The sequence below is a fragment of the Bos grunniens genome, chromosome 28, assembly GCF_055505025.1.
Source record: "Bos grunniens cultivar Pamir isolate PY7600 chromosome 28, Bosgru_T2T1.0, whole genome shotgun sequence".
NCBI lineage: Eukaryota > Metazoa > Chordata > Mammalia > Artiodactyla > Bovidae > Bos > Bos grunniens.
In genome coordinates this window covers 42,629,023-42,642,717 of record NC_141192.1, presented here as the reverse complement: position 1 = coordinate 42,642,717, position 13,695 = coordinate 42,629,023, and the positions used below count along the sequence as shown (strand labels likewise).

At 50.3% G+C, this 13,695-nt stretch overlaps 1 protein-coding gene and 1 long non-coding RNA gene across 2 annotated transcripts in view; both read right to left on the bottom strand.

Annotated features, from left to right (window-relative positions):
- Window positions 1-13,695, bottom strand: part of C28H1orf198 (chromosome 28 C1orf198 homolog) — a 35,021-nt gene that overhangs the window by 5,427 nt on the left and 15,899 nt on the right. Inside the window, exon 3 of the mRNA XM_086381333.1 lies at window positions 89-634. Within this exon, the coding sequence (XP_086237459.1) occupies window positions 89-634 (546 nt within the window). The remainder of the gene's footprint in view (window positions 1-88; window positions 635-13,695) is intronic.
- On the bottom strand, window positions 2,111-13,689 carry LOC147343214 (uncharacterized). The gene is made up of 2 exons (XR_015156624.1): window positions 13,087-13,689; window positions 2,111-13,055 (listed from the first exon to the last, which is right to left on the bottom strand). It is a non-coding gene; the product is annotated as an uncharacterized LOC147343214 (long non-coding RNA).

The window sequence follows — 13,695 nt, the reverse complement described above, 5'->3', positions numbered from 1 at the left end:
ACATCTGTGGCCCACCTGCCCACCTCCTCCCTGTGAGGCAGCCCTCGTCCCTTCAGCAAGGAGACCCTGGCTGAAGCCAGACACCCACCTGTACAGGCACGGGTTCCAGGAACAGAGCATCCTCCATGTCCTCCACAGCCTCCATGACCTCGGGAGAGACGGGCTTTCCCATGGGCCCAGAGGGGCCGGCTTCGCTTGGGGGGCTGGCGCAGGCCTGGGCGGGCTGGGGCCTCTCGCACTCCGTGCTGACACTGGGAGCCGCCCGCTGCTCCTGGCGGAGGGGGCTAGGCTTCTCCGCCTTCGCCTCCCTGGCCCTTGGCGCGGGCTCCTGCCGGTAACAGCCTGGCAGGACCTTCTCCCCTTTCTCCATAGATTTGATCTGGCTGGGGGTCAGCGACTGGAACTCCGCCTCGGGGCCCTCCCCGCGGGACCGCTCTGCGTTGATCTTCCAGAAGGACGCTTCCTCTTCCTTCCAGGCAGGACCCAGGGCATCCAGGCTGGAGGACTTGCCGCCCTGTGGGGCCCTGAGGGCCTGCGAACCCTGAGGAGCTTTGGATGGTGGCCTGGGCTCACCAGCGGTGCTGCAGCTCGGCTCTTGGATGGATAAGGAGGAGATGCTGAACTCCATCTGACTCTAGCGGGATGGGGGGAAGGGAGAAGTACAGCAACACTTTCAGTCAACAGAATGGATGTGCCAGCCCAAACATCTCTCCAGGAGCAACCGACCACCTGCTGTCCCTCTGCTGGAACCGTCTGTCTGTCCTCAGTAGTGATTTCCAGGACTGCCATCACATCCCTGAGACACGGCAGAAGCTTTGAGAGCAAGGCCCTTCACTCTGGATGCTACAAACATCTGAGACTCCTGCCTCTGACTGACGACTAAGGCCTCTGCTTGGTGAGCGGATCACCCACCTGGCTCGTCAAAAGAGATTCCCACACCTTCCTGAGGAGGGTGACTGTCCCCTTGGCAACAACAAGGAAGGGCACACGGTCAGCATAAGTGCACTGTAGTGAGGATCCAGACCCAAAACCAAGTCCCCACCTCACAGGCCTCTTCCTTCCTGATCGATGACAGCCGGCAAGGGTGAAAAAAAATCCAGCAGTCGGACCCTGCTTTCCTGGACTAAACCAAGAAAGTCAAAGGCAGGCCTCAGTGCAGCTACAAAGATTTCACCACCCCCCACGCCCCTCCGTCCCACACTCTGCCTTCATGCCTGCTAAGGACTGCAGGTTTGTGTGCCTCAAATTCCTAAGTTGAAGGCCTAACTTCCAAAGTTAGTATTTGGAGACAAAGCCTTTAAGAGGTTTAGGTGAGGTCATGAGGGTTGAGCCCTCATGACAGGATTAGTGCCCTTATAAGAAGAGACAGAGAGATGCTCGCTCTCTACCGGCTAAGGACACAGCGAGAAGACGGCCGTCTGCAAATCAGGAAGAGGAGTCTCTCCAGGACCAACCTGCTGGCACTGTGACCTTGGACCCCTAGCCCCAGAACTGTGGGGAGTGAACATCTGTTACTGGAGGCCCCCAGCCTGTGGCATCTGCTGACAAGACAGGCGTGCTCTCCTCAGCGTTGCCCTGCTGCTCTCAGCCGATCCTGGTCCTGTTAGGTGGGGAACGCCCGAGGGCAAGGCCATACCCCACATCCAAGTGCCCCCCAGACACTGCCTTATTCTGATATGGCTAACCACTAAAAGCAGTAGGACTGAGCTGGGCATAATTAGTTGCGTCCAGCTCTTTGCAACCCCATGGACTCTAGCCCACCAGGCTCCTCTGTCTGTGGGATTTCCCAGGCAAGAATACTGGAGTGGGTTGCCATTTCCTCCTCCAGGGGATCTTCCCAACCCAGGGACAGAAGCCACATCTCTTGAGTTTCCTGCACTGGCAGGCGGGTTCTTTACCACCACACCACCTGGGAAGGCCAAGGTTGAGCTGTATGACCAACAAATCACTGGGTGGAAATCTAACCCCTCTGACAGTAGTGCACCCTGGAGGCTGTTCCCAAGTCCTACAGAGCAAGCAATCTGCTGCCTCAATGGCTCTAAAATCCATCTGGAACATTCCCCCCTTCCTCTCTACTGCTACTCTCGAATACATTCCCTTCTTCTTCTTCTTTTTAAAATAAAGGTATCAGGACTTCCCTGATGGTCTAGTGGCCAGGACACCAAGTTCCCAGTGTCTGGATTCAATCCCTGGTCAGGGAACTAGATCCCACAGGCTACAACTAAAAAGACTCCACATGCCGCAACTAAGACCTGTCTCAGCCAAATAAATAAAAGAAAAATAATAAAAGTATTAAAACTATACGCTAAAATTTGGGGAGTTAGAAAAAAACATTCATAAACTTTCCCTCTTCCCATAATCTCTATTTCTTTTTGTATTTTCATGTAATCTTCTTCAGATATGTGTTTCATGACATTGCAGTTCTGCTATGCATATAATTTGGGTATTGTTTTTTCACTTAGCACCATCATCAATGGTGGGGTGTGGGCTTTGTAACCATTCGTTTTAAAGGGCATAAGATATTTCATTCAGTGGCTGTCCCACCATCTACTTTCCCACTTTCTTCTTATCAGACAATTGGCTACTTCTAATTTTTGTTGTTATAATTAAGGCTGCCATGAACATCTTCTTGTATATAGCGCTCCCCATTTGGAGTTCATTTAGTCAGACAGATTTCCAGAAGTGAAATATCAGACTTCAGCAGGTTTAAACCTTTCTTCTATCATGATTTTGGGTGCATACCAAATGTTTGCCAGGGGCTGCCCCAATTTTTAATGCTGTTCACTATATATCAGGGTAGCTATTGCAGCCACCAGTTCCCTATTAAAACATGGTTCTCTGTTACTTTAATACATACACCTTCACTTAATAAATGGTGATTCCAATCTACTTTTTATAAACAGCACTCTCCCAGGAGTCTCACCACTGCAACATGTTTGTCAGGACAAGGATGGAAATACTGCTTTTCCCACAGAAGCTGGAGACCTGAGCCCAGGGAGCTGCATATGTTCTATTTGGCTGAGACTTTTCCTCAAACCCCAGATTCTGATAGCTAGAGGGACACCCTTTGAGATGATGAGGCCACAAGGAACTCTAGCTACAAGCACAGGCTGCACTGAAGCTCAGGGTTATAAGATATAAAACCCAAGAAACGACATCAAAGCTCAGGTACTGGGGCTCCGAACAAATGCAGATTCTGAGTGCACTCAGCGCACCAGACAGTTTCCTTTCTTGATGGGTTTTTCATCTAAAAAGTTTTTATTCTACAAAGGAGAAAAATGGAGGTTTGGAGCAAACGAGTGAATTGTCCTAGGTCACATAAGAGATTAAGAGATAGTCCATTAAGAGATTGTGTGGCTGGGTTTCCAATCTGGAGCAAGTGATTCTAGGCTTGCAGCTATGCTGGGCATCACATCATGTATAAAAAGCCAGTGGCTGCCATGGACAATGTCTTTATAAACACCAGAGATCCTCATATACAGCAGGATTTCTGTATGTCAGCAACCTAATCTGATTTTTAGGTTTCTGAGGGAATCATTCTCAAATACTCCACATTTCCATGTGTGCGTGCTCAGTTGCTCAGTCATGTCCAACTTTTTGAGACCCCATGGACTGTAGCCCACCAGGCTCCTCTGTTCATGGGATTTTCCAGGCAAGAATACTGGAGTGGGTTGTCATTTCCTTCTCCAGGGAATCTTCTCAACCCAGGGAGTGAACGTGCGTCTCCTACATTGCAGGCAGATTCTTTACCGCTGAACCACTTGGGAAGCCCACATATTTCCAAATTCCACAATAAAATATAGGGAGAATGTGGACATAGAGATGATGAGTTCTTTAAATATGCAAAGTGCTAAAAAAAAAAATTTGCTTGGAATTGAGACTGAGAGAACTGAGTTGAGAATGATCTGGAAATTGTTGGGTAAGAAAAGGTACTTACACTGAGCAGTTCATCAAACTTTAGGCTTTTTTAGGATCAACATTTCTCCAGTGGGAAGAAGCCCCCAGAAGCCTGGGCTGAACACAAGTCTATACAGAGGGCAGCAGTAGGCCAAGGCAAGGACCCTGGGGATAGTTGCAGTGGCTCCAGGGCCGCTTCAGGCCCTCCATCAGGACAACCAAGCAGCACTGAGCTGGAAGTGACAAACTGCAACACAACCACGGAGGCTTCCGTGGCTCCTTGGGCCTCCAGAGCCCTCGTGACAGCTCCTCTGGGGAGGGTGACATCTGGGTAGAAGAGGGGGCCATGCTGAATTGGGGTGGCTACCTGGTTTGGGGCACTCTAAGGTAAAAATGGGAAAAATAAGAACTTACAGAAGAAATAAAGTTCTAATATAATTCAGCTTCTAAGTCTTTTTTTTTTTTTTTTAACCAGGCATTTGTTGTTTTCCATTCTGCAAAGAGAATTATGATTCTATAGCCCCCTTTTAAGAAACAGTCTTCCTCGATCAGCTACACTGGTAAGGGTCTCTTTCTTTCCTACTTCTTGCCCCAGAAGGCAAAGGTTTGTGGTTTGTGTTGAAAACACATGCCTGGGGACTTCCTGGTGGTGTAGTCGATAAGAATCCGCCTGCCAATGCAGGGAACATGGGTTCAATCCCTGGTCGGGGAAGATTCCACATGCCACAGGGCAGCTGAGCCTGTGCACCACAACTAGTCAAGTCCAGGTGCCTCGAGCCTGTGCTCCACGAGAGAAGCCACTGCCATGCAGGCTGGCACACCACAACAAAGGGTAGCCCACCACCCGCCACAGCTAGAGAAAGCCGGTGCAGAAAAGAGCACTCAGCGCAGACAAAAGTAACAGTAAGATAAAAAAGAAAGTAACACGTGCCTGTTGGGAAGGGGCGGGGAAGGAAAAAGAAGAGGGACGGAGGGCCTTTTTTCCCTAACTACAGTTCATCTTGCTAGGCTCCAAGACCCCAGAATACCAGCAAAACTGGACCAGGACACAGTGAAAAATGGCTCCTGGTCATTTTCAAAGACACTGTTGTCCGGGTCACACAGAAGCAGCATCTGCACTGCAGCTCCCTTTGTGCTTTAGAGGAAGTGTCCTTGCTTTTGCTCCATGACTCCAGCGCCCTGGGCAGTCCTTCCCTCCCAGACCAGGACTCAGCCTGGCCTGTCTCCTGCGCTTTCTCCTGGGACAAGCCCCAGGCCCTGGGTCCACTTTAGAAGAGCCTTCTGCTCACCGGCTCAAAACCAGAGCCACAACCACCTTCTTCCCGGAACCTGCTCCTCTCAGTAAAGGGCAAACACACAAATGACCCAACCCAAAACTGGGCTCTTTTCTTCTCCAGTAAAAACGGAGTAATGATTATCCTTACCTCCCTAGACTGTTGTTTTAGAACCAGACTTGGCACATAGTAAGTGCTCAATAAATGCAGGCTACTGGGCTCTGCTCCTCTTCTGCCTGGTCAGAGGTATCTCAGCTCCCTGGGGGAGGTCAGTATCGCCCTCTGGGCACTGGCGCCCTCCCGCCTTCCTCTGGCCACCAGGGGCATAAACCAAGTGCCTGCAGCTGGGACACACAGACAGTGTCTGTGCCCAGAAGTGAGTGAGACTCTGGAGCCCCATCCTGGCCCACTATCAGGCGTGCAGTCTGAGTAAGACACTCCCTGCAGGGACATGGTGTAGCCACTGTGCTGTCCCGTAGGCTCCCTGCGAGATCTCTGACCTCATCTTTCCCCACACCCCTGAGGCTAGGAAAGGGGGTCTTCTGACACTGGAGCCGATCAGTGAGAAGGAGGGGACAGCCCAGCCTCGGACCTGGCAGGCCAACAGGGGGACCACCTCCAGGGCCTGGGATGAATGCTAGAAAGTCAGGGAGCTCTCGTGCGATGTTCTCCATCCTGGAAAAAAGTCAGTTTCTCCAGGTGCAGAGGAAGAGCTCTCAGGAACCCGGTAGCCACATTGAACTGGGTCCAGCAATGGGGTGCCTCATGTAAAAAGCAGCCCAAGGTCAACAGATCCCGACTCAGACAGCAAGTACCCCATGGGGGTACTCAAGCCCACAGTCTCACACAGAGGGCTGAGACGGGAGAGGTGGGAGTACTCAGGAAGCCCCCTCCCCTCACACTGATGCTGAGGACCCCACCTGCAACTGCCCAGGTGATGGCGAGAGCCCAGGGCTGTGCACCCGGGGGGCTCAGGCCAGCTGGGCCAAGCCTGGGTGTCAGCCGCCCATGGGGGACCTGGGTCTCAGCTGGCCACGTCTATTCTAAAAACAGAAAGACCACAACCGAGCCCAGGCTCTATTTTTACGTCCCACTCACTGGAGAGGAATGTGTAATATTTCAGTAAAGGAGGGTGCAGGCAGCCAAAACTAACTGTTTGGCTTGGCAGCCTGCAGCAGATCTAAACCGTTGAGACAAAGGCTGTAGAAACATTGTTAGAAAATATAATAGTTTACTAGAGCAAATCCTCATAAATTCACAAACCATTTAACATTTATCCTCCCTACCTCCCCCTCCAAAGAAGGAAGAGGAAGAAGAGGGGAAGATACTAAAAACTTAGAATCTCAAAATTAGCAGAATGACAACCTGGAGAAGAGACAGCAAGGCCTAGCCACTGAGACTGGGGGTGTCAGACCCTTCAGGCAAGTGGGGCCTGGCGGATAGAGCCTGGGACCACTCACCCCTGATCCCGAGACCCTGGGTGTTTTCCCCAGGGAGCCAGGCAGACAATAGGGAGTTCAGCTCCATTCCACCCAGCTGTTGGGCTCCATGGCAACGAGAGCTTGGAGAAAACCCCACAGATGCCCAAGAGGAGGCGAGTGTGAGGAGCTGTAGTCATCAGGTCATGGGAAGAGCAGCCTCTGCCCTCCAGGCCTTGTCGCCTCACAGGGATAAGATGCCCCAGCAAAGACCAGTACCAACAGCACGAATGCGTGCCCGTCCAGTGCGGTGCTCCTCAGAGGGGACAAAGGAGGGGGATGGCCACAGCTCAGGGTGAAGGGTACGGTCTGGGCTCGGACGTCCAGCCCACACACCTCACTCAGCCTTCAGTTTCCTCATTGGTAAAAGGGTGCATTGTAGGGATTTGTCAAGGAAATGCCTCCAAGGTGCTCACCACAGATCAGGGGCCTGTGGGAGATGCCAGGCTGCTGAGATGACTGGGCAAACCATAAGGAACAGGATCTGCTCTGGGCCTGCGGGCGGGTTGGACCTGCATGGGGAAGGCAGTGGGGCTGGGCAGGCTGAGGGCAGAGGCGGGGTGGACCAGGCAAGGAGGCAGGAGACATCGGGTCTGTGGAGCGGGGCTCAGGGCTGCAGGAGAGACCAGCAGGAAGGACCCTTGGGATCAAAGAAGCAGGCTGGGCCCTGGGTTGAAGGGGCTGACAGGTTACTGCACCCATGAGAGAATGGAAAGGTCAAGAGCAGGGGACCACAGGTCCGCTCTGGATCTCAGGAAGGTAAGTGAGAGGCAGGGACATCAGGGAAGGAGACTTCACTGCAGGGAAGAGACGGGGGTCTCAGAAAGGGGCTGCAAGCAGGAGTGTTGCTGTTATGGGGGGATGGTACGGCTCCATGGCCCCCTGTTTCTCAGAAACTTAGGGCTGGCAGTGAAAAGGGAGAGCCAGGCAGAGTCATAACTGGGAATCCAGGGAACCGTCCATGTACGGATAACCTGATGGAACACCCTTCTGTCCCCCGTGGGCAGGAGATGCCTGCAAGCCACAGGCAGATCCAAGCTCCAATCTCTCTTCATTGATTCCCCCTGCCTGCCAGTTACGGCCTTCTCTGAGCCCCACTGTCCTGGCCCACACCAGGAGCAGTGACACTGACCTCCCGGGGTGGAAGACTTGAACGTGCCTGCAATTCCCCGATCTCAGTGTATGGAGATGCTTTTGTGCCCGGGCATTTACTTCTCCTCCTGAAGAGGGGCTAGGAGGCCTCCCTACTGTGGGCATGGTCTGTGCTGACTGTTAGAGATCAAGGAGCTGATTCCCACCCAGCTTACTTACTGTCCCCAGTGAGGCAGCTGAACCTCAGGGGAAGAACTCGGGCAGACAGAGGAAAATTCCAGACAGCCTGGGGGAGGAAAGCACGGTGGGGGTGGGGTCCCCAGAGTCCAGCTCCCCAGCGCCAGGGCCTGACCTGCTGCTGTAGGAGTCTCCTCTAAACTCCCCAGCCCAGAGGGACTAGGAATGCCAAGAATCCTCTCCTCCCCTCTGTGGAACATTCCAAGGCTGAGTGTTTTCCTCTTGAAACCTCAGGAGCATGAGACAGGAATCCACCGTGAGGCCCTCCAGGCCCCCTCTGCGCCACCACACCTGCGAGGCTGACAGATGAGGGGGAACATGACGACCAAGAGCACCTCACCGGCTGCGACAGGCACTTCTGCCTCTGAGCCTCTCCTTTCCATGGGGAAGATGTCAGAGCAACAGAGGCCCCAGGCCTGGCACAGTCTACGAAGGAAGCGACCCAGGAGGGGAGGGCTGGCTAGAAGACTGAGCAGGAGCCAAGGAAGTGAGACAGTCATTTCCCAGGCAGGTTGATAAGAAGTCTAGGGGTCCCCAAGGAGACAGGGGTCTGGAATTCTCAAGGAGGAAGAAAGGACAAACTTTTTTGTCCCTCTATATTCCTTAGGATTATATAACAATAATGTATCCTGTTTGAGGACAGTCTCTGGAAAAAACCTTCTGGCTAATCCTGTTATCTTAAGGTGTAAATTGTGGGAGTAGGTCTAGTGAGGTCTTTATAACCTCCAGACATTCTTTTGATATACTGTAATAACTATTAGAGAGTATATAACTCCATGGCTAACACTAGCAAGGGGGTACTCTTTCTGCCCCCTTCTGATGCCTATGTCAGAAGCTTTCTCTATCTCCTTTATACTTTAATAAAACTTCATTACACAAAAGCTCTGAGTGATCAAGCCTCATCTCTGGCCCCAGACTGAATTCTTCTCCTCCGGAGGCCAAGAATCCAGTGTCTTTTCTGTGGTTCAGCAACAACCTTTCAGAAGATCAACTGTGCTTGCCCAGCATTAAGGCCTCTCCTGACCAGAGCTGCCTCTCAGGGACAGATGACACTAGCTTGTCCATCCTCGGCAGGTCTCTGCAGAGTCCTCTGCCACAAGCTGGCCTCAAGGAAGGAGCCTAGGCAGAGGTGCAAAAATTGGGAAGAAATCCCAAATCCCTGAGATTAACTCTGTGCCAGACAGTCATGACCTCGGGTCAGGCGTACCCCAGCCTCAGCTAATCTCTTGGTGGCTGCTGACCAGGGATCCAACCTGTGCCACCTGAATTGAAAGTAGAGTCTTAGACACTGGGCCACCAGGGAAGTCCTCCTTTCTGCAGTCAGAGCCGAGAAAGAGCTAGGCCCTGAGTGGCAGTCACTAAATGTCTGCAGAAGTGGTGGTCTAATGGTTAAGACTTTGCGCTTTCAATGCAGGGGGCATGGGTTGGACCCCTGGTCAGGGAGTTAAGATCCCACATGCCGTGTGGCATGGCCAAAAAAAGAAAATGGGGAAAAAACGTCTGCTGAAGTGAACAGCTGCAGAAGGCATGAGATCATATCTACCAATGTGCATGTAGATATGTGTTAACTGCACGAGGGAAAATAACTGAAGGAGTGGTTGTGTGCCTAAAGCTGTCTTCCTGTCCCCAAATGCACTCATCCCCTCACTGGGCTGTTTTCTGAGAGCAAGTGATTACTCATCTCTGAGTTTAAGCATAATGTCTGACCCAAAGTAGATGTATAATCAATGTCTACTGAATTTTTGAAAAATCAATGAATGGTGTCATAGAGACAGGAAGTAGAAGGATGTTACCAGGTGCTGGAGGAGGGGGAAGGGGGTTTCTCTTTATAGGGAATAGAGTTTCAGTTTAAGAAGATGACAGACTTCTGGAGATGGACTGTGGCAATGGCTGCACAACAGTGCACACTCACAAATGGTTAAGATGGTACGTTTCATGTTAGGTGTATTTTTTTTTTAATTAATAGCAACAACAGCAGTAACGATTTATTGAGTGCTTATTACTTCAAGGCACAAATGTTCACTGATATAGCTAATATTAACATGCTTGTTTTATAAATGAGGCCTCAGGAGGTTAAGTGTATGCTCAGGTCACATAGCTAGTGGGTTACAGAGGCTGGGTTCAAACCTGGACCCCCATCTCCAAAGCCAACATATTTAAGCACCACGTCACATGTGTTCAGAGCTCACGACTCCCATCTGAGCCCCACTTTATTTTTTAATTTTATTTTATTTTTAAACTTTACAACATTGTATTGGTTTTGCCAAATATCGAAATGAATCCGCCACAGGTATACATGTGTTCCCCATCCTGAACCCTCCTCCCTCCCCATACCATCCCTCTGGGTCGTCCCAGTGCACCAGCCCCAAGCATCCAGTATCGTGCATCAAACCTGGACTGGCGACTTGTTTCATACATGATAGTATACATGTTTCAATGCCATTCTCCCAAATCTTCCCACCCTCTCCCTCTCCCAGAGTCCATAAGATTGTTCTATACATCAATGTCTCTTTTGCTGTCTCGTATGCAGGGTTATTGTTACCATCTTTCTAAATTCCATATATATGTGTTAGTATACTGTATTGGTGTTTTTCTTTCTGGCTTACTTCACTCTGTATAACAGGCTCCAGTTTCATCCATCTCATTAGAACTGATTCAAATGAATTCTTTTTAATGGCTGAGTAATACTCCATTGTGTATATGGTATATTTTATAACAATTAAAATTTAAAAATAAAAATTTTAAAAATCAGTGGATGATTGACAATCAAATGAAATGATCTAGTGTTAGGGCTGTCAGAACATGGAGTCTTAGATTCAAAACGACACAAATTCTCTGCAACTCTCCATCAGAAGCTGCAATATATGTCCTCAAACCCCAAACCTGAGTTGGACTAGGCCTCAATTAGACCAGCAGAACAAAGCAGGGGGGACACTTTGATACACTTTCGATACCTAAGCCTAAGCCTAGGAGGGCCTTGTCGGCTTGCACTCTCACCCAGGGGAACTCTTCAGCTATCATGTAGCTCACTGGATACATGTGGCCCCAACCGAAAATGGAAGAGAGGCTATCCTCAAGCAGCAGGTTCCCAGCTGCTGTCTGGTAACAGGTCCATGGAAAGGCCAGCAGAAAAACAGTCTGGCTGAGCCCTGCCCAGACCACTGGCCCACAGAATCAGGAGCAAAGAAATAAACGTTTCAAGCCATGAAACAGTGGGGTGTCTGTCATGTATCAAAGATTTCAAATGATGAAGGGCCACCAGCCCTGCAGTTGGAGGTCAGGGCCACCCTGCCCTGGCTAACCTGCCTCCTGCAAGCAGCTCTCTAAAGAAGGTCTCATGAGTCTTTAAGTCCTAAGGAAGAGTGTGACAACTCAGGGAGGCAGGCACTTGACTTTTGGCTGGGGAGAGGTGAATGTGGAATGCTGACTGGTAAGGACAGGGTAGGGGTGTGGTCCTTTGCTCCTTGGAACACTTTCTGGAACACTTGGAACACTTGGAACACTTACTTCTACAAAGTCCTGACTTTAAACCACATAAGTTTGATTTTGAGAGCTCAAACAGACAGGTAAGGACACAGATAGCCTACCAGTTCATGAAATAAGCTGGTTCTCTCATTGGAAGGGAACATGAAATGGAATTCTGAGCCACAAAGACTATACCTTTTACTGAAAAGACACAAGTTAAAATGAGCAAAACAAATCAATGTGATTCTACCAAGCCTTCTCAATTTATGCAGGTTCCCAGGAGACCTGGATGCCATCTGTGACAATTAACACCAGCACAAGTGTAACCCATGCTGGATTATGTCAGCACACTTTGTTCTAGAGACCTTTTCCAGGCACCTGTTTCCACACTGAGCCTCATTCACAGCAGCTGCCCTAGGCGCTGCCTGCTCCTTGTCCCAGAACGTCATCTGCATTGTGTTAGTAACATAAGAAACAGCCCATCCCACAAAGGGCTGACTCAGGAACATTTAACAAGCTAAATTCTTATGAGAGCAGATATCCTCAGGGGAGCACAATGCACGTAAGGCTTGGGGCATTTTAACTAATTAGATTTCTCGGTCTTCATCACTGAGTCATCATGAAACCTATGGCCCAGTCCTGGAACATCTGTGCTGCCTTCTGTGCCCCTGTCCACTCCGACCTGCAGACTGCCCATCTGCCTGTTACTACACGTCATCTACAGGATTAGTGCTTCTCAGGTCCCCATCTGGGGACCCACAGAAAAGGAACAGCGGTGGCCCTGATGAATGCCAATGCAGTGACGTACTTTCCACCCGTCTCCAACTTCCTCTGCCATTACCGGACAAGGGATTTGTTGTTGGATTTCAGAGCTCCGAAACTGCAATTCCAGGCTGCTCCTCCACATCCCTGGCTCCCTCTCACCCGCCCTCGGCCACCCCTTAACCAGTGTCCATATCCTGAAGGATTCAGCTTCCAGGCACAACTCTGTCGCTCGCCCTGCCCTCTGTTTAGACTTAGGCTATTCATCTGCCCCAGAAATTAAAAAAAAAAAAAAAGACACACAGGATGCAGATGTTTGCATCTTTATTTTTAGGACGTTTAGGACCCATCGTTCTGGTTCCCTGAAGGCAGGAGTCTGTGCTTGCTGAATGAACATGTTCATCTGCGTTAATGCTAAGTATTCTCAAAAGCCGCCTCCTAACTCTCACATGAGAGCCACCTTGGCTTTCGCAGGGTTCCTCATCCTGGGGCATCGCATCACTTGGGCCAGTCAGTGCTGGTTACCATGCCACCTGTGGGCAAGGACGCCAGCTGTCCGGGTCCACCGAGGCCCTTGTCAAGTCCATCATTTATTCTTAGACGCAGACCCCCAAGTGAGGGCCGCTCAGACTTGAGTCACTTGTAGGCCCTCTTGTTGCTTCATCCCACTCTGACCCACCCTTCCTACAGCCCCGTGGAGGCCACTGAACACTGGGATGAGCAACTGTAGGGGCAAGAACAAGCCCCTTCATGGTCACCTCCATCGTGCAAAGGACCCTCCAATACACAGCAGCAAGTGTTCTAGAATTCAGAGAATCCTGGTCTTTTTCCTTGGTTTTGAAAAAGCTACCTTTTGGTCATTTTGGATTTGAAAAAGCTACCTTTTGGTCATTTTGCTACTTATTAATGCACTTGTTCTGGGACAACTAGGGAGAATGGGGAAATGGATCAACCCAGTGAAGCTTGATACTCTTAAGCAACTTCGGCAACAATAACACTGATAGCAATGAATGAATGACTGGACACCAGCATTCAGGGGTCCAGGCTGGGTTGTCCATGTGTATCCACTGGCTATTCCAGCTTCACAAGGTACAAAGAACAGTCTCTCCGTCCTCTCTTCCACACTCAGGAGTCTCTGCCTTAGAGCTGATTCTTCTAGGCAATTCTGATGGATCTGCACTCTTGCCCCCACATCCACCCAACTTGCTGTCTCTGTTGCCCTTCTGATTTCATTTTAATAAAAGCTGCTTTTATCCCACCCCCACCAAAAGCTTCCCTCAAGGCCTTGTCATATGGACCCTTGTGCCACCAACCCCCTCACTTTAAATCCATCACCAAACCTAGCACCTAACCTAGCACAGGCCCCGCCCCACCTCCTCTCCTTTCCTACCAGCAGGGGGTGCATCTGATCTCCTAAGTGCTGAAAGGAAAATACCTAACCACATCACTTTTTACAAAAGATAAACAAATCTAAATTTAATCCAACTTAC